Source organism: Patagioenas fasciata, chromosome 1 (assembly GCF_037038585.1).
Source record: "Patagioenas fasciata isolate bPatFas1 chromosome 1, bPatFas1.hap1, whole genome shotgun sequence".
NCBI classification, from domain to species: domain Eukaryota; kingdom Metazoa; phylum Chordata; class Aves; order Columbiformes; family Columbidae; genus Patagioenas; species Patagioenas fasciata.
In genome coordinates, this window is record NC_092520.1 from 137,891,832 (window position 1) to 137,909,439 (window position 17,608).

The 17,608-nt window shown below is 41.0% G+C and overlaps 1 protein-coding gene across 21 annotated transcripts in view; it reads left to right on the forward strand.

The window, feature by feature from the left end:
- SOX5 (SRY-box transcription factor 5) overlaps positions 1-17,608 on the forward strand; it is a 657,930-nt gene that overhangs the window by 357,875 nt on the left and 282,447 nt on the right. For 10 of the 21 annotated variants that reach the window (XR_011741632.1, XM_071815704.1, XM_071815712.1 and 7 more), the window contains exons 1-2: positions 768-786; positions 1,287-1,384. The exons of 8 other annotated variants lie outside the window; for them this stretch is intronic. Coding sequence is in view for 10 of the 13 variants with exons in the window: in XM_071815704.1 (XP_071671805.1) it covers positions 778-786; positions 1,287-1,384 (107 nt within the window). In the remaining 3 variants the exon portion in view is untranslated. Of the gene's footprint in view, positions 1-766; positions 787-1,004; positions 1,076-1,286; positions 1,385-7,509; positions 7,531-17,608 lie in introns of those variants that run through there. 3 more of the 21 variants (XM_071815718.1, XM_071815766.1, XM_071815765.1) reach the window with 3 other exon arrangements.

The following is a 17,608-nucleotide window of genomic DNA, read 5'->3' on the forward strand; positions in this document are numbered from 1 at the left end:
CGCTGCCCCCCCTTTTCCCGCCGGGGCGGTGCAGCCCTCCCCGTCGGAGCGGGATGCGGGCTGGGGATACGGGGGCGGGCTGCCCAAGCCTCCATCCCCCCGTGTCCGAGGCCCGTTACCTGGTGTCTAGAGAAGTGGAAGTGGCGCGGAGGCTGCGCTGCGCTCCGCCGGCCGGCCCAAGGACTCTGCAGCCGCGCTGCTTCCACCGTGTTATCAGGGGTGTCTGGGCAGGGGAAATTAGAGCCATCCACAGAGGAGGGGACTCCTCTTGCTCGCCCAAAGTGTGTGGGGGGAATAAAAAAAAGTGTGTGAGGGGGAGTAAAAAGAAAACAAGAAAAGCCCTAGCAGAGGAACGGAAAGTTTATTTTTGTTGTTGTTTGTGAGAGAGTGTGTGCGCGCCCGCTGTTTTGGCATGTGGCTACCTTTTCCCTTGCACACAACAGGGCTGTTTGATGGAGTTTGGAGCTGAGGAAACTTTGGTTTTGTTGCCAGGACGGTTCGCAGCACTTTGTGGAAAGCAAGAGCTAACAGTGAGACCGACAGAGTGAGTGACAAGTTGTTTACAGGTTTCCTTGAAGGGGCCTCTGCTATATTTCAATCTGTCAAAGTTGCTTTTCTTCCCTCAGAACAATGCCTGATTGTTGTGCGGGGTGGTTGTGTGGTTTGTTTTTTTTTTTCCTTTTTCCCCTCCCCAAAGAGAGAGAAAGAGGGAGAGAGAAAGCGAGAGAGTGGAGAGGGAGGGGGGAGAGAAAGGAATGAAAATTCTTCGGAGCACAAATGCCTTTGGTAACATTTTTATGTGTCTAATCTTTTCTCCCCTATTTCAACTCCGAAGGAGTTGATAACTGTTTCAATTTAATCAGTCTGCTCTTGTTTTATCTTCTTTCTCCACTGATCTTCCTCAGCGCAGGGGATTTGCTCCTGGTTTGCCGGGTTAGGTGGATTGTCGGGCTCTCTTTTTTTTTTTTTTTTTTCCTCTCCTCTTCCCACCCCCTTCCCCTCCCGCCCCGGGTTTTAGGACATCGAGCGAGTTGACTTTTCCCGTTCCGCGGCGGCGGGCGAGCAGAATTAAAAGGCAAGGACGGGCACCCCGAGGTTGCCCAGCGCCCGGCAGCCGCTGTGGGGGGAGCTGTGCGAGCAGCCTGCTGCGAGGCGCGCTGCCCCTTTAAGAGACTGGTCAAGGAGTCCTCGCTCAGAGCGAGCGAGCCGGGAGGGAGGGAGGGAGAGGGAGGGAGAGGGAGAGAGAGAAAATCAATCGGTTTAGAAGGTTTGGACTCACTTGACAGGTTCAGTTGGAGGCGACCATAGGTGGCTGCTGTGACAAAGGGAAATTGTGCTTTTCCAGCATGCTAACTGACCCTGATTTACCTCAGGAGTTTGAAAGGTGAGTCGAGTTGTTGGGGCGGGGGGGCCGCTGCCTTTTGCGTTTGGGGGGGGTGGTGGTGGTATCTTTCCCCCCCCCCTTTTTTTTTTTGTTTTTTTGTTTTGTGTTTTGTTTGTTGTTGTATTTTTATTTATTTTTTTAATTTATATGAGCACGCGTGTTTGCGCGCGTGTGCGCGGATCTGCTGCCCGCCGTGCAGGCTGGCGGCACACGGACACACGGGGACGGGCGCGCAACTCTGCGCTTGGCAGCAGGCCGGGGAGATGCTCCCCCCCTCGGTGTCCCCGTCCCCCCCCCGCCCCCCGAGCGTTACCTTGGCTATTCAAGCGGCGTGTCAGCTCGCCGGGCGCGGGGTGGGGGCGGGGCAGGGGAACCCGGCGGGCGCCTCCGAGCCCCTCGCCCGGGCGCCCCGGCGGTGCCGCCCCGGCGGGTGCGCCCCCGGCGCGCAGCTTTGTTCCGCTGCCTCGGAAGCTGCCGGTGCCCGCCCTCCCAGCCCACTCTCTCCTAACCCGAACCGGCCCGCAGGGGCACACCGAGCGAGGTGCCTTCCTCGGCAGCGCCTCCCCGCCCCTGCCCCGGGGACTCCCCGGGCGGCTGAGGATGCCCGGGTGGCGGGCGAGGCGGGGGGTTCAACTTCACCTCACCCTCCCGTCAAACTTGGGAAGGCGCTCCGCCGAGCACATGACCTTTTGTTGATCTAGTAGGAGCGATTATTTTTAGGCAAGTTAACATCCCGGCCCTCAGTCGGGAGAACATCCTTCTGCTTGAGAAGGGAGACAAAAAAAAAAAAAAAAAGGAAAAACCACAAGAAAAAGAGTGAAACTCCTGCCTCCAAGTTCTGGCCGTCACCTCTCTCACAGAGTGTCAAGAGCGGGGTTTGGGTATGACGTAGGCACACCCGTCTCCCCCGGCCCGAAGCAGGAGCCATCCCTGCCCGGAATTAAGTTTTTGCTGTCACTGGCGACGGCTTGTGACCTCCGGGAGTTTAGTCCTTATTTCATCTGATCTGGCACTCCTAAGAGGTTTTGAAGCATTTTCTCAGGAGCTGGTACACACATCCATTGATGATCCGACGTCCCTTCCCTCCAGCTTCATTTTGAAAGGTTATTAATCGTCCCTTGTGCGGCTGCAGTAAGCAGCCCAAACTTTCATTTCTAAGCGGTAAATAAAAGAACGCCAGGATGCGCGTTACTTAGGTTTTTCTCATCTTCGTGAAAGCTACCTCCTGTATAAACATTTGGTTGTATCTGACTATGCAATACAAGCTAGGTGCTAGACCAGCTGGTTAAAAATATGCTAAGTCAAGCTGTTCATCGTTGAAACCTACTGAATTTGATAGTAAAGGCATAGAAAAGAAGGCAAGATAAAAACATTTTAAGTGGGCTGAGGAACACACATGCAGAGAAAGGACAGGAAAGAACACTTGAATTGAAAGATCGGAGAAAAATAAAATTGGGAAATGCAGAAAAGAAGTATTTTAACGCTTTCAATCCTCGTTGTGCAACTAGAACACTTCCTTACTAGAAAGTGGAATTGGCATGGTTGCACTGCACCGAGGTCATCTTTAATACAATTAATTTTCCATACTTACTTGGAATACTTGAAGTTTTTCTTTGATTTGTTATCATTACAATAATAGAACGAAATCGGTTTTGTTCATGTGCATTGTATTAACTTAGTTCAACTACCTGAGGAAAAGGTTACTGTTTCTGGTGTCGAATCGGATCTAGCATTGTGATCATGCATTTGCCTTGTTCATACAATTAATACATTCAAATATTTCATATGCTACACTGAGATTATACATGGAAATTTATAAACAACCTATTTCAATTATTGTTTGAACTTTGTGATCAACAGAATACTTGTAAATTCTGTGAGGCAAAATGAAGTCCTTTCATTTTCCTATTGGGGGACTTCTTTAATCTGAGGTTTCTCTGCATTCTGAATATATATTTATACAAATTTTATATATAAACAAATGATTTGGGAGAAAACCTATTCCTTACAAACAGAAGGAGCTTCTCCTTTTCTCCCCAACCCCCCTCCTCTAGACATACCTTTCATTTTCAGAGATCCCATCTTTACTCTTGTAAACATTCTAGTTAAATAATCAATACGCTGCTCTTGTTTTGCTATGGAGATAATAGCAAGCAGTAGAAAAGGAAAGCAATAAAAATGAACCTCAGGACGTATGATTTTTAATTTTTTTTACAATTTTCCCTCTGCAGTTGAAATTTGTAATACAAACCAATATCTCTGTTAATCATTACCATTTGTTTACCTTGTGTGTGTTTGACTATAGTTACACACACATACATGGAGTCGATACTGTCCATGTAACGTGTTTTTATCAGAAGCCAGCCATGAGGACACGCTTTCTCTGACATGCAGATGCACAGACCCTCAGACACACACATGCTCACAGAGTTTGCGTGTGTATATGCACACAATGCACAGATAATTGTTTTTTAGATGATTGTGACAGACTATTTTCTGAGATTCTCAGTAAACACAGTTCTTGGAGCACATTTCTGTAGTCACTGGGATCCAGCACATCGTATCTGCCTGACCGACTTCAGTTTTACTATTACTTTCCATCTCCCACTATCTTAAACTTGAACAGCAAATTACAAGGAGGTAAAGATTTATCAAGCAAAGTTGTTCGCAGTTCACATCCCAGAGTGTCTGTATGTATCGCAGGAGGTTTTTCATCTCTCCCTGTCGTCTCTTCTGTGATGGTTCAGTGTATCCCGGTAAACTGTTCAGAAACTTTCAGTCACCCCAACTGAAGGGATCTGAATCAATGGGACTTGTCTTACGTGTCTGTGGCCATTGCCGGGGCACTCGCGATACACGCTTGGAATGAAAATGATCCTCGGTGTCAGACGAATAAACATTCATTAATTCATTCAGCATGACTAGTAAATTGCAGTAAGTTTTGTGAATTAGCAAGTATAATTAATTACCATACCAAAAATGAGAGGGTTTTCGTCCTTGAGTGAGAAGTTACTTGCACGTCTTTATTTCTGTTTGTCGTGGTTCAGCTGCTTGATTGAGAGGAGCATCAGAATGTGTACGCTGAGGAGGATGATGTTTGCAGAAAGGTTGTAGCGAGAAATTATAACTGTAATCTGCTCCATTTGTTACACCGAGAAAGGATAACTTCTGGGATGCACTTTGTGATGTACCTGTGGCACTCTGAATCGGCTTTAAAGGTCTCGAAAAGCTTGTTCACTTGTTTAGCTTTTTGTGTGCATTTTGGTTTTGTTTTGTTTTTTGTTGTTGTTTGTTTTTTTTTTTTTTAACAGAGGTGTCATTATACTTGAATATAACAAGTGTGGCCACAATAGGAAGTTTACTTCGTGGAGTAAAAAGGTAGAGATAATGCATCATCACAACAGCTGTGAAATTTACAGAATGATAAAATCTCAGAAATGCCCAACATAAAGTTTTAATGTCTTAATAAAATCTGATAAATGAAAAATAGATAAAGTGACTGCTTAACAATGTCCCTAGTGTATGGAATGTTCTTAAACCCAAATTAATTACTGCATATTTACATTTCTCTGTAGACTATGAGACAGGCTATGCTGGGCATTCAGACAGAGTGCCATCCTTTCTATTTCTCTTTTTTTTTCTTTTTTTTTTTTTAATTTTTAACATGCCAATTCGAGGTAAAGAGGTATGCAGTGTTTATGGAAGCAAGAAGGGTGGGTTAGTTCTTCCATAGGAAAAAGAGAAGAGCTAGAAAAGACAAAAGGCGTGGATGGGAGCACAGGGATGGCAACAGTAAAACAAGTTTAACATTGATAGTCACCAGTTCCGTGTACTCGAAACATTCTCTTGTTCTAGCGACTCGCTTGTAGAAAGGAAAAGCTCAAAGATGTAAAGCAAGCCTCTGCTGTGAGGAAAAAAATCTACTTAGCTGCTTCACTGCTGCACTGCACGAGTCATTTCAGACTCCCACTGAATTTATTTTGGGGTCGTACCAACACTGTCAAATGGAGAAATCATTTTCCTAAAAGGAAACTTTGCGTATTCCTAAGTGCTTTTCTTAGCTAAAGTTACCCTAAAAGCTTTCTTCTGCTGCTGCGTTTGCTGAGAATTTTGGAGAAAGGATAATAACTTTCTATTAACTTGCTTGCTCGGAATGACGTCCCGCTCTCCTAAAATCTACCTGTAGAAGTAAGAGTGATTATTCCTTCATTTAAAGGAAAACAATGGGATCTCTTTAATATCGGGCTGAATAGCTTTTACCTTCCACTGAGATGTTTTGAGAATTATTGCTTACATTTGTGGGTTTAGGGGTCTGGAATCTGAAGAATAAATACAGTGCCACTTAAAAGTTTCAGATATTGTTTTTTTTGCAGTGGTGAAAATTAACATGATTTTATTTCTCTGAGATAAGGCTGAAGGAATTAATGCGTTTGCAGACTGCTCATTAATGTCCTGCGTGCGCTAATTTCATTTGTTGTGCTTATGCTTAGGGAGGAAGAAGTTGACTGTTACAGATTACGGATTTTAATGAACATCTCAATAATTTACCAGTTGCTGAAATTGTGAACTAGACGTGGAAGGCAAAGGCTCAAATGAGAGAGCTGATGAGTGACACACCAGCCCGCATAATTCAACTGTTGTATTCATTGCATTTGAATCAAATCGGGAGTTTGGCATTACTAATTCTGGGTGGCTGGCTCATCATATGCATTCAAGGAGTTAATTAAAACACACACAAACACATACACACGCTCTCCCACCAAGCATCTTGCGATGTTTATGTGCATAGTGTGTTTGATTGGTACCTTTAGATGGGAGAGGAATTGTTTTCCCTTCTCTTGCTGTCCAGATATCTTAAATATATAACTAGTTTACAAAATATTTACTACTTCTCGGGGAGCTTTTAACAAGCATTTATGGCTTTATCATTTAGGAGCCATATAGTGTCTGGTTGAGTTACTTAAATGTGAAGCTCTCTGATAGGATAGGCATACGTGTCTGTGTAATGTAATATATCTGGAGCTATATGAAATACACTTTTACTATATTTATACAGGAAAAAAAGTATCTCCTCCCAAGGTAGATTTATAGTTTCTTTGCATGTTTTTCATACTATACTTAAAAAAACCTCCTTAATGTTGAATAGGATACCTGCATGTTTGCATGTCAAATACCTCTGCCTTCGTCTTGCAGAAATCAGTTTGATGTCCTCTTGTTTTTTTTTTTTTTTTTTCTTTTTTTTTCTTTTCTTTTAAGTTTATTCGTTTCTTGCTCAGGCCTGGTTATAGCATAATTAACTTCTAAGTGGAAGGGGGAGAAACATGTTGTCATGTTGTACTTATACACACTGGAAATATTCAATGCCTGTGAATTTTGCTACTGTAGGCAAGAGAAAAGCAGCGTTCACAGCAATTAATCAATAGCTGGAGTGTGTCTCTGCTGATGGCAAGGAGTTTGTTTAACAAGTAGCATCCTTAGAAGCAAAGCGCTTTTCCCTTTCAAAATATCTGTGAATTTTTAATGTAGAAAATGTGTAAAGTCTCCTGGACTTCCTACGAAAGTTAAAATTATGTTGTATTTGAGCATGTTAAAAGCTGCGCCGCAAATGAAGCAAATCCTTGCCACCTTACGGTATTACCTAAACCAGAACTTCTTGAACTTTTGAAGCGGGTTGCGTTTTTCTCTCAAGCGTTCGGCTTCGGGCAGCGGGCGAGTGATTGCGGTGCGCTGTACCTGACGGGGATTTACGGCTTTTTGTACCTTTCCCACCTCCTCCCGCAGACCCTCCGCCGAAACCCCGCCGCTGTCAGCAGCCATAAAGTTTTCACCCACGCCTTTGCTGAGGGTTACGAGGCTCGCCTGCAGTCTGACGCCCGGCCCGCCTCTCCCACACCGTGCCAGGGGGCTGACTCGCTCCGAGGGGCTTGTGCCTCACCCTGGGCCAGGCCTGGCCCAGAGCCCCCCGGCCTCTGCTCTAGAGACACCGCTTGGCACCTCAGCGCCCAGCCCAGCCTTCGCCAGCCTGAAAAGCCGGGAGTCTCAAAAAGTTGTTCCCCAGCCCACATGTCCTTGTGACAGTGTGAAGTTCTGCCGCGCGGTAGTTGCTGGGAGAGAGCGAATTTGGAAAAGGTTTTGGAAGAATTTTGGTGAGCGCTGCTTTGCGGGGGCCATGGTGCTTGAAAAGAGCGTAAGGAGTGAATGGAAATTGTGAGATGCGCAGTGGTAATTCAGAGAAGCTATTTCTCTTTTTTTTTTTTTAAATTTAATTTTTTAAGCAGAGAAGGAAAAGACAAAGACGTGGTTTGCTTGAATCATTAGATGTTAATGTGAAATTCAGGAGTGTTAGAGGTGCTGCCTATGATATTGGGGGGCTTGTTTGTTTGTTTTGTTTTGAAAGAAATCTGCAAACGTTTTCCTGTCCCCTGTTTTTGACTGACATGGCACTTCTCTTCAACTTGGCCTTTTGTCACCTTGTTTAAGAAAAAAAATAAATTTCAACACAATTATATTTGACTTGTAGAACTCTGAGAACTGAAGTGAAAATCAGAGAAACCTTTGGGCTCGTTTTGAAAGTTTGGAATGGCATTGACCTTATTTCCCTTAAAAGTATTGTGGGAATGATCAGGTAACATTTCTCAGTTCTCAAATTGTAATTATATTTGCTGTTTTTAAAATTTATGTTTGATATTCCACATTTCCTTTTTATACTCCCCCCATCCCCCCCTGCCGAAAGATCAAGTATGGAAATTCATATTGGCAACTGTGCTTTGAGATCTCTAATAATTTTATTTTATTTTGTTTTGCCATGTACTTCTGCTTTTGTGTTTTCTTAAGTTCATACAGACTGTCTTCATTGCGCGTAGTTTTTTTGCTTTGTGTTTGTGGTTTTTTTCCCTAGGGTGTGGGTGTCTGCATGCTATTTGATCGAAATATATCATAAAATGTTACCTTAGTGCTAATTTTCCTGTATGGTAGTATTACAGTCTTACTACTATGTTTTTGTCTCACTAATCTTAACATAATTCTATTACTTTTGGGGACAAAAATATGAGCAGAGTGAATAGAAATTTAATTTTCTTGTCTGAATAATCAGAGTCCTTTTTAGGGGTGAGAAATTCTGTGTGCGCATAGGTATGTGCTATTCTTGCATATTTAAGACCATTGTCTACATCTAATGTTCTTCATGAACTTTGTAGCTCTAGTGAAAGAAGACCAAGGAATGTAGTTTATGTAAAGAGAAACCTATATAGTTTGTCCTGCTCTTGGTTTCTTTGGTGCAGAGACTGTCATTTTCTTGATATTTTTTTTTTTCTTTTTTTAAATTATTTTTTTTAAGAATGTGGGACTGAGAAGATGCCCTGTGTTTCATCTCACAGGTTGAGCATGGGCAAAGATAATGTATCTGATAGTAAGCTGGAGTTACTTGCCATTGCCAACTCAATAGATAGACCACAAAACCAAAAGTAAGGAAAATGTTAGTGGTTCTGAACAATCTTTATTTTTTTTTATTCCTTTTTTTTTTTTTAAACCGTAGTAACATGAGAAGATGTTACCAAAATTTTTTTTCCAATTAAAACGGCGAGCCTAAAAAACGTCTCAAGAATATGAGTACCCATACGTACAGACACATTTCATGTTTGTTCTCTATAGCTTGGTATGGCCATTTACTGGGTTGCATTAAGTTGCGTTTTCTTCAGTTTGTTCGGAATCCTGAGGAAACTGTGCTTTAATAGAGTGTGATGTGACTAAAACTCATCACCGTTGGAAAGACCCAAGTGCATACAATTTCTGCATAAAATTTTTATAATTTTCAGGTGTACCTTGTTTCAAGAGAGAGAATGTTAAATGAAGGGTGTGAAGCCCATGGTGTCTTCTCAACTTTTGGGGTGGCCAGCCTGGGTTCGGGTTGAGGGGAGCTTTGTTCTGGTGGGGAGCATTGGCTGCTGTGCTTCTGCCCATGCTGGGTTCGCCTGGAGAGAAATCTTCTGTTTTCAGAGAAATTCCCTTAGCGGCCTCATTACATTCACTTTGTAAAACAAGACTGAAAACATTTTCTCGGAAGGTTTAGTCAAGTTTCTATTCATAGGGTTTTCTCCCTAAATTTTGATGCTGTGGCCTCACTGGGGTAGAGGCTTTTTTGGATAGAAATGAAATGTGTGGGAAGGTGATGGTTGGTAAGGGCGGAGGGAAGGATGTTCTTACCCGTTTCGCATGTCTGTTAACAAACTGGGTCATTTTGTTGTGTTGTATTTACATGACTTGTTCCCGTGCTGGTGTGAAATGTGAATCACCAAAACATGATGATTATTTAAAAAAAAAAATAGGCTAAATGAAACAAAACTGAAATAGAACTGAAAGGCTAAATGAAATCAAATGAAAACAGAATATGCAACATTATTCCTTTGGTACAGTTTCCTTTTGCAGTTGCTGAGTAAAGCCAAATAGGTTTCTTTTCCATTCTGTTAAAAAATATCCAGGCTTTTGAGTTTGAAAATCTCAAGAACATGTAAAATACATCTTCCTCTTTGGATTCAGCCTTTGGTTTGTCTTTTGTTCATGGTTTTCGAGATTTAAGTAGATATTTATGGTCAGCGTGTCGTAAAGAAGGCTCTTGATTCTCATCTTTGTCGAAATCTTATGAACATTGAGTTTGATTCTGGTTTTGTAACTGAGATTAGGATTTGGCAGAATTTCTCAGTGGAAGGCTCTCATCCTTTGCTTATGTTTTATAAGTTCTGCTCACTTTTGCTGTTCTTGCCTAAACTCTGAAATTAATTGTGTGACTCGGGAAACCATGTTAGGCTATGGTGTTTGCACGAAATACCATGCAAAGTACAGCAAAAATACCGTGCCACTCTCAAGTATGCCATGCATGTCTTTTATAGATAATCTGCATGTGTATTAGTGTCATTGATTTAGTGTGTTTTTGTAGAGTGTGAGCATCCTGAATCAGGACCCCATTATGCTCGTCACTGTACAAACACAAAAAAGAAGGTTTCTTTCCATTCCACAGAGCAGCCTTTGTGCTTAGAGCTTAGAGTAATATCAATGTGTCTTTGTATGGGGAAAATTTAGAAACGGAGAGTAGGTAAGAGATCCCTAGCATGGCTCATGAATGAGATTTCAGTCCTGAAGCTATGCTTTAGAATTTATAAATCGAGCAATATGTGTGCATGTGTATCCTCTCTGTATATTTTCGACTCATATGTATGTAGAAGTTGCTTTACTGTTAGAAGTAGTGGTAATATTAATAAAAGATTCATACATCCTGTAAAGTCTTTTGATTAGGAATTCAGAGTATTAGGAAAGCATTAATATACAAATCGTGAAGATTTCTGTGTTCTTTAGATTGAGAAGCAAGATTAGCCTCAACTTATAGATGAGAAAACTGAGGGATGGTGTCACAAAATCATTTTCATGGGTGGGTATTAAGAAGTAAAGATACTGACCTGTAGCCCTGGTTTTTAACCTCAAGACCCTCCTTTTCCTTCTTGAGATCCTGTGAACTGCAAATTACAGACTTCTGTCTGTCCAATTATAATTTCTCAAGGTCTCATTCTAGCAAGTTGAACTATAATATTCAAATTACTTAAATATGTAAAATAGGGACTTTGTCGTATAAGTAATAATATAAAGAAGTATTTACAACCCCAGCCGCAATACTGTCTGTAGCCCCTCCAGTTAACTCCCTTCTACACTAACTCCCTACCTGGAGGGAAATTCAGAGAACTGAAGTTAGGTAGCAGCACCCGCAGTGCTTAAGCAATAAATTGAGAGACAATGTGTGCTGCTAACGGTCAGGTAAAGGTTTCACCCTGGAGAACAATTAACATCTTCAGCCTTATGTACAAGAGCTGTCATATGTTTTATAACCTAAGGACCAGGCACTAGGGGAGTCCAGGAAAAAATTCTTCACATGGAGAGTATTAATGTGAGGAACAGACTCTACTGAAAGCAGCAATGTAGGCAGCCACAATGAGCTTAAAAGCAAAACCCACACTGCAGAACACAAAATGCATTGTGATTCTTACCCATGTATTTGACATCTGTTTTTATAATGTGTGACGGAGATCCAAAATGAAGGAAATTAAACAGGTTTATTAAAAGGGAGGGATTATTTTCTTATTCATCTTAAAAGTTCTTCTAATCTGTTTTAGTATTTTTTTTCTCATTACCAGCTGTCTGCTCAGTAAGAGTAGAGCTGAATCGCTGGAGTCTGCAGGTAGATTTAGATCTAGTCTCTGTGTTGCATCTCCTACTACACACCATTGAGAAAATGAGTGTAAACAAAGGAGTCCTGGATGAATTTGATCTCTGTGGTCTATGAATATTATGACTGAACTATTAAGCTATTTTCTTTGATAAGCTTTTTAAGAGGGACACTACTTTCAAGATAACGGTTTATGACCAGGCATGTCCCATAGTGTTTCAGTAGTAGTTATTCAGCAGTGTGTTCACAAAGACCTATTTTGTTATAGGGTCAGTCAAGACATCCTTTAAAACATTGTCTATTCAATTCTGCATGTTTGGATTCAGTGGCGCTGAAGTTCAGTGTCAGGCCCTAAAAATGTAGACCTGATTAATTAATGTTCATCTAAACTCTATGAAAAAGGCTCATGTTTTTCACCCCAGTAAACCAAGATGACACGAAATGGTGACCCTCGAGGAGATCACTGAGCAGAAGCTCAACTTCCTTCATCTGCAGCAAACTTCTATCAGTTGCAGAATTTCTGAAGCATCGGGAGAGAATTCTGCAGATCTGTAGGTTTCAAAAGTTCTAGGTCGGTGTTAAGACACATTAACTTATCTGTTCCTCCTAAACAACTTGTATCCCTCCAAATTAGAATGATGAGAATGGCAGTGATGAAAATGTACCTGAATTCTGCCAGGGCTAACATCTGGGCCTTAGTGGACTTGGCACCGTTAACAAAATCAATCTTTGTTTTGAAACTCTGCGTTTCCTAAGGTAGTAATTCCCAGTTGTGTCCACCAAGGTCTTAAGTGAGACCTCTGCACAAAACAGCGTTCTTACAAATAAACGTTTGTTTGATAACCTCAGTTGTCAAAAGCATGACCTCTGTTAATTTGTCACCAGGCAAATTATTGTCACCAGTTCCTAGATTCCATGAGAACCCCAGGCAGACAGCAAGCCCCATGCCGCTAAGCAGTTCTGGTTTTGCTGTTTGTGGTAATAAGCAACCTACTTACAAATGGGTTGACTGAGGTACCTGCAACAGAGGTGACTTGCCACAGGTTGTCCACTGTTAACAGCAGTGGATACTTGGAGGGTTCGTTGACCTCGTCTGGAGCCGATATCCACCGAAGCACCATAGTCTATACTATATTTTTGTTTTAAATAAACTAAATAGTTAGAAAATAGACAGAGTCTTATTGTTAAAATGATTTATAGAATTTCCTTCTTGGTGTTTATTAGAAAGATGAATGAAGTTACTGCTGTTATAGTTGGCTAGAGTCTAACATGGAAGCCTGTATTTTTAAAAGCAACTATAGAAAATTAGAGTGTAATAGAAGTTAGAACATCATTTAAAAAAAAAAAAAAAACCAAAAAAACATTTTTACATACATGTGCAGTCTATTGAAAGGCTATCCAAAGCACTGATAACAATTTAAGAAGATGATCTTTTGCCTTAATTATACATCTGGGAGATATTAGCTGAACATTTTGTGGAGAGCTGCGAATACCTTAGTTGCCAGTTGTCTAAAATGCTGCTAATGATTGCTTCACTGCCAGTGTTTTGATGGCTAGAACCTAGGCCTGAATATGAATACAAAGAACTCAATCTAAAAAACCCACGTGTGCACACACACTTTTTATACAAAACAGATTTCAACCATCTGCTTGGCACTTAGCTTTGCAACTATAGGCTCTGATATGAAAGGCAGCACTGTCCAGGTTATGAATGGTATCACTTTTATTGGTACCTTAGAAAAACCATGGTGTTTTTAGAAAGCTTATGTACCCAATGGTTTTCTTCAGTGGAATAATGAAAACAACTGCCTTAGCCAAAATTTTGTGCCTTCCGTCGTTCCTCTGACAGCAGCATGTCCTTACTCTTGCAAAAGGGATTTTGTGGCGAAGAAAAGTTTCTGTTCTGCACCTCACCATTTCCAAGTGTATCGGAGGAGTTTAGATGAGTGGCCCTTAGAACTGACACCCCAGATGGTTTATGACACAAAGCACTGTTTGCTTAGGAATACGTTGTATAGCAGAGTCTGTTGCCCAAGCACTGCGGAGCGTGTCAAATCAGCATGGAAGTTAATGGACCAAAAGCCCTTCTGAATTTAACACTTTCCCATTTGATGTGAATTTACAGCTTTAAATCACAACAGTAATTTTCCTTTAGTGGTGCAGTGGTGGAAAGGAAAGTTGATAGCATAAATTACAGATATATAATACAATCGTTTTGACCCAATTCATCTGTTTAAAGGTTTAGAATGAATGAGACTGATAATCTTTGTTAAAAGCCTATTCATGAAATACTTAAAAAAAAAAAGTTAGGAGAAGATTTGAATATGTATTAATTTGGTACTCTAAGCAGTCCATGTTTTACTCTTAATGGGTTAAGCAGAAGAAAATATACTGTACAAAAAATCAAAAGTCTTTGGAGCATTCACTCTGTTTTCAATTTATATATTATTTCTTTGCCTTTTCTAGATCTATCCTAAAAATGTGTAGGGAAAAAAAAAGCTTTTTCTTTGCTTTTCTTCTTTGAAAAGGTTTGATAGTATTTTCCCTTAGGTGCATGTTCGGAAAAAGATGACGAAAATGCAACCTCCTGCATGTAACAAAGCCTCTGTGTTTGGCCATCCATTTAGTGCCGTGTCACATTAGTACTGCGTTGTTAACACCTTTGGACAGGGCTAAAGGTTCTTTGCTGCTGTGTCTAGAGAGCCGCTTATATCAGATCATCATGTTGCTGGCTGCTTTTCTCAATAAATGTAATTTTCATTTAAAAGTAGGTCTGGACTGTTTGCTTCTGAGATGTCAGGAGGGTGAATAAAAGGACTAATTGTTATTTACGCTCTCATTTCATAAAGATTTCCTTGTCTCTATGTAATGTGGTCTTGAAAAAGTACTGCTTTTAACTATTATATTTTATTTGCCTGAGTCTGTCTTTTTGTGGAGAACATCCAAGATGATGAAAGAAAGATAAAGTTTGATCTCTATGGATAAAATTATGATAATACTGCAAACTTAAAAGCTTCTGTGTAGTTTTAGATGAATCATAATGTACGAACATCAAAAATCCGACTTTTTAAAAAAATATGTGTGAAATAAGTCTTAGCAGTATTAAGGTTATAGCCCTAGCAAGCTAATAGACTTGCAGCCCTCTGTATTACTCCTATCCTTTCTCCTCTTTCCTCAGCGCTTCTGCTTTCACCTTCTGCTCACAAGCAGCTGGGTGTGCTTTCTACAGGTGGAGATTAAAACAATAAACTTACTAAATTGAGAAGATCATGAGGTCCTCTAAGTGTTGGTCCTCCTGGAAAGCAAGAAAGCCAGTTCTCCAGCCACTGTGTCTCTGTGCCTTTCCATAGGAACTCTGCTGAATTTACTTAACCATTTTATTAGGGAAACAGTTCTTCATGCTGGATGCCATAAAATGGGTTTCTTCAGGATCGGGAAAAAGCAGCCTAGCTGCTGTTCAGCGCTAACGATTGCACAAGAATAAGCTCCTGTATTCAGGGATGGGTAACAAGAAATTCTGTAACAAACACTATGACCAGATTCATAATGAAACCTTTACTATTCGGCCTTCGTGTTCTTGGAAATTTTAGAGGGGAAAGTCTCCTTGACCAACGCCAACAATTTGGTCGTTTTCTTTGCTTCTCCTCCTCCTCCTTCTCCTTTTAGGTAATATAGTAATATTTTTTGCCAGTTTATTTTCTGTAGATTACTCCAATCCTCTGTGGTTGGAAGGGAGTTCCGGAGGGCATGCATGGCAAGATACATTTCAGATGGTGGTTGGTGATGTGGGAGGAAGGGTTGGGAGGAGGAGGAGGCAGAGGATATGAGAGTGTAGCTACAGTTTTAAACAACCTGCCAATTGTTCCTCTTTTTATTAAAATGGCAGCTTTCAAACCAGGTCCCTGAACTGTTTAATTTGATTTACACTATTAAGGCTAAGTTCGCTTAAGTTAATAGGGATTGAATAAATACCTTGTTCTCTCCCTTCTTTTTTCTTTTATTTTTTTTCTTTTTTTTCTCTTCTTCCTTTCCACCACTAAAATTCAAGTTTTGTCTCTTTCTGTTGGTTTTAAACAAACTGCTGTGTTGTGTTACCCTTCCCATTAAGTTTAGACATCCGAATTACAAAACGCTTGAGATGGAGAGAGGCTGGTTCACAGAGGACAATGCACTTGGTGCATCTAGGGTGGCTCCTTCTGATTTTCAGCCAGTTCTGTGTTACCATAAGGTTACAGCTGCATTTGCATTAAAGCTGGGTATGAATTACCAGGTTCAAAGGTTGGACTTCCAACTCTATTCATAGCCTGTTGTCATAATCCAAAATAAAATTAGGTTGACAGTATGTAGGTGCCAAATGGCTATGAAATAGCAGCTTGCCAGTTTCTTTGACTGTCTATCTCTAGTGTATGAGGCAAAGTGAGGTCAGGCACATGTCAGTAGAGGACTTCAGAAATTGCTTGAAGTATTATATGCTCTTTGTGTCTTCCAGGAAGCCCTAGGTACAGATTTTGAAAGTCTCCAGAATGAAGTTGTCTCCTGCATTTCGAAGGCTATATAACCTCTGTATTTTCAAAGATTCTGATGTTGTGTTTAACACTGAAAGCAGGAATAAAGGATGAACATGTGTGTAAGAAGACTGGTTTTCTCTCTTATTTTTATCTGTGTGAAATATCAAAGTGAGTGCCTGAAATAAATTCATCTGCATTTTAGACCCGTTTATCAGGTAGAGTTGAATAAAGCAATACACATGCGTTGTAATTGTGAACTGCTGCGCAGATGGCTTATTTTTAATTTGAGAGGAAAATAACCCTGTTGCATAGGAGGGCATGTGTAGCACCAGGAGGGCAAATGTAGCACCAAGGGTGGGTCTTTTATCATGTTTTTTAATTTTTAAAAACACTTCAGGAGAGTAACAGGTAAAAGTTGCTGTTGACCAGGCACCAAGGGCCTTGTGTCAATCTGTTTTTCAGCAAATGGATTTGGTACTCCTGTTCATAGTTTCAGAGAAGGGGACAAGGACTGATGAAGTCCAGAGAGAACTGCTTGCCCTCACCTCCAAAGCTTTTATTACTGGCTCCTCTGCAGCTCTGGGTAGCAGGAACATCACAGGGAAGTTTGTTCTTCCTCTCTCTTTGCAGTATCATCGTGTGAATGAACAGAGGCTTCGCTTGTCGTTTGGCCTCCTTGCACAATCCCCACATTCATGTACGGTTGTGCGGCCCTGTCCAGCTCCCACTGAAAACAATTGTGAGGCTCTCATTGATTTAACTTGGGTGTTGGATTGGGCCCATTAAACGGGAAGAAAATAAAGTGGAAGCCTTGTTAATTATTCCTATTGAGGCTTTTCCTGGCACAAAGCACTGCAGAGAATTGTTTTTAGGTGAAATACAGTTGCATCTAAGTATTACATTTATTAGCTTTTTAAAGGAGGAATAACCAAACTGGACATATGGGTTGTCTGAAGTGTGATTGTGTGAGACTAAGATAATTTCAGGAGAATAGCTTAAGTTGCAGGATATGTGTGATGCCCTTTGTATACAAGATATGGGATTGTGGAATTTATTTTGCATGCACTGGTTTTCACTGAGAAAGAATCTAGAATGCAAATATATAGTCATATTTAGAATATATAAGGAGTGCAGCCTCGCTGCTGTAGGCTTCAGGACCCATTAATCAGGCCTTGATAGTGATGTGATCTCTAGAAATACTTCAGTTAAGTAGGTTTAATCCTTATTAACAGTAAGTTGCTTGAAACCATTTTGAGTAACGTCTGAGAAGGAATATGGTAGATTGAACACACAAATAAAGGCCAAACCTGTTAGGCTCTGAGTGGCTGTGACTCCTTTGAAGTTCTGTAGATTTTGGGCTTGCTACAAGATCAGGACACTAACAAAAGAATTTTTGCCTTGTCTTCATATTTTTCCACTGTATTTGACAATGTCATTTCCACATTAAAATGGCGTGCTTCTCATATTTTTGACATAATGTAGGTATTGCCCCAGCCCTCCCCATTA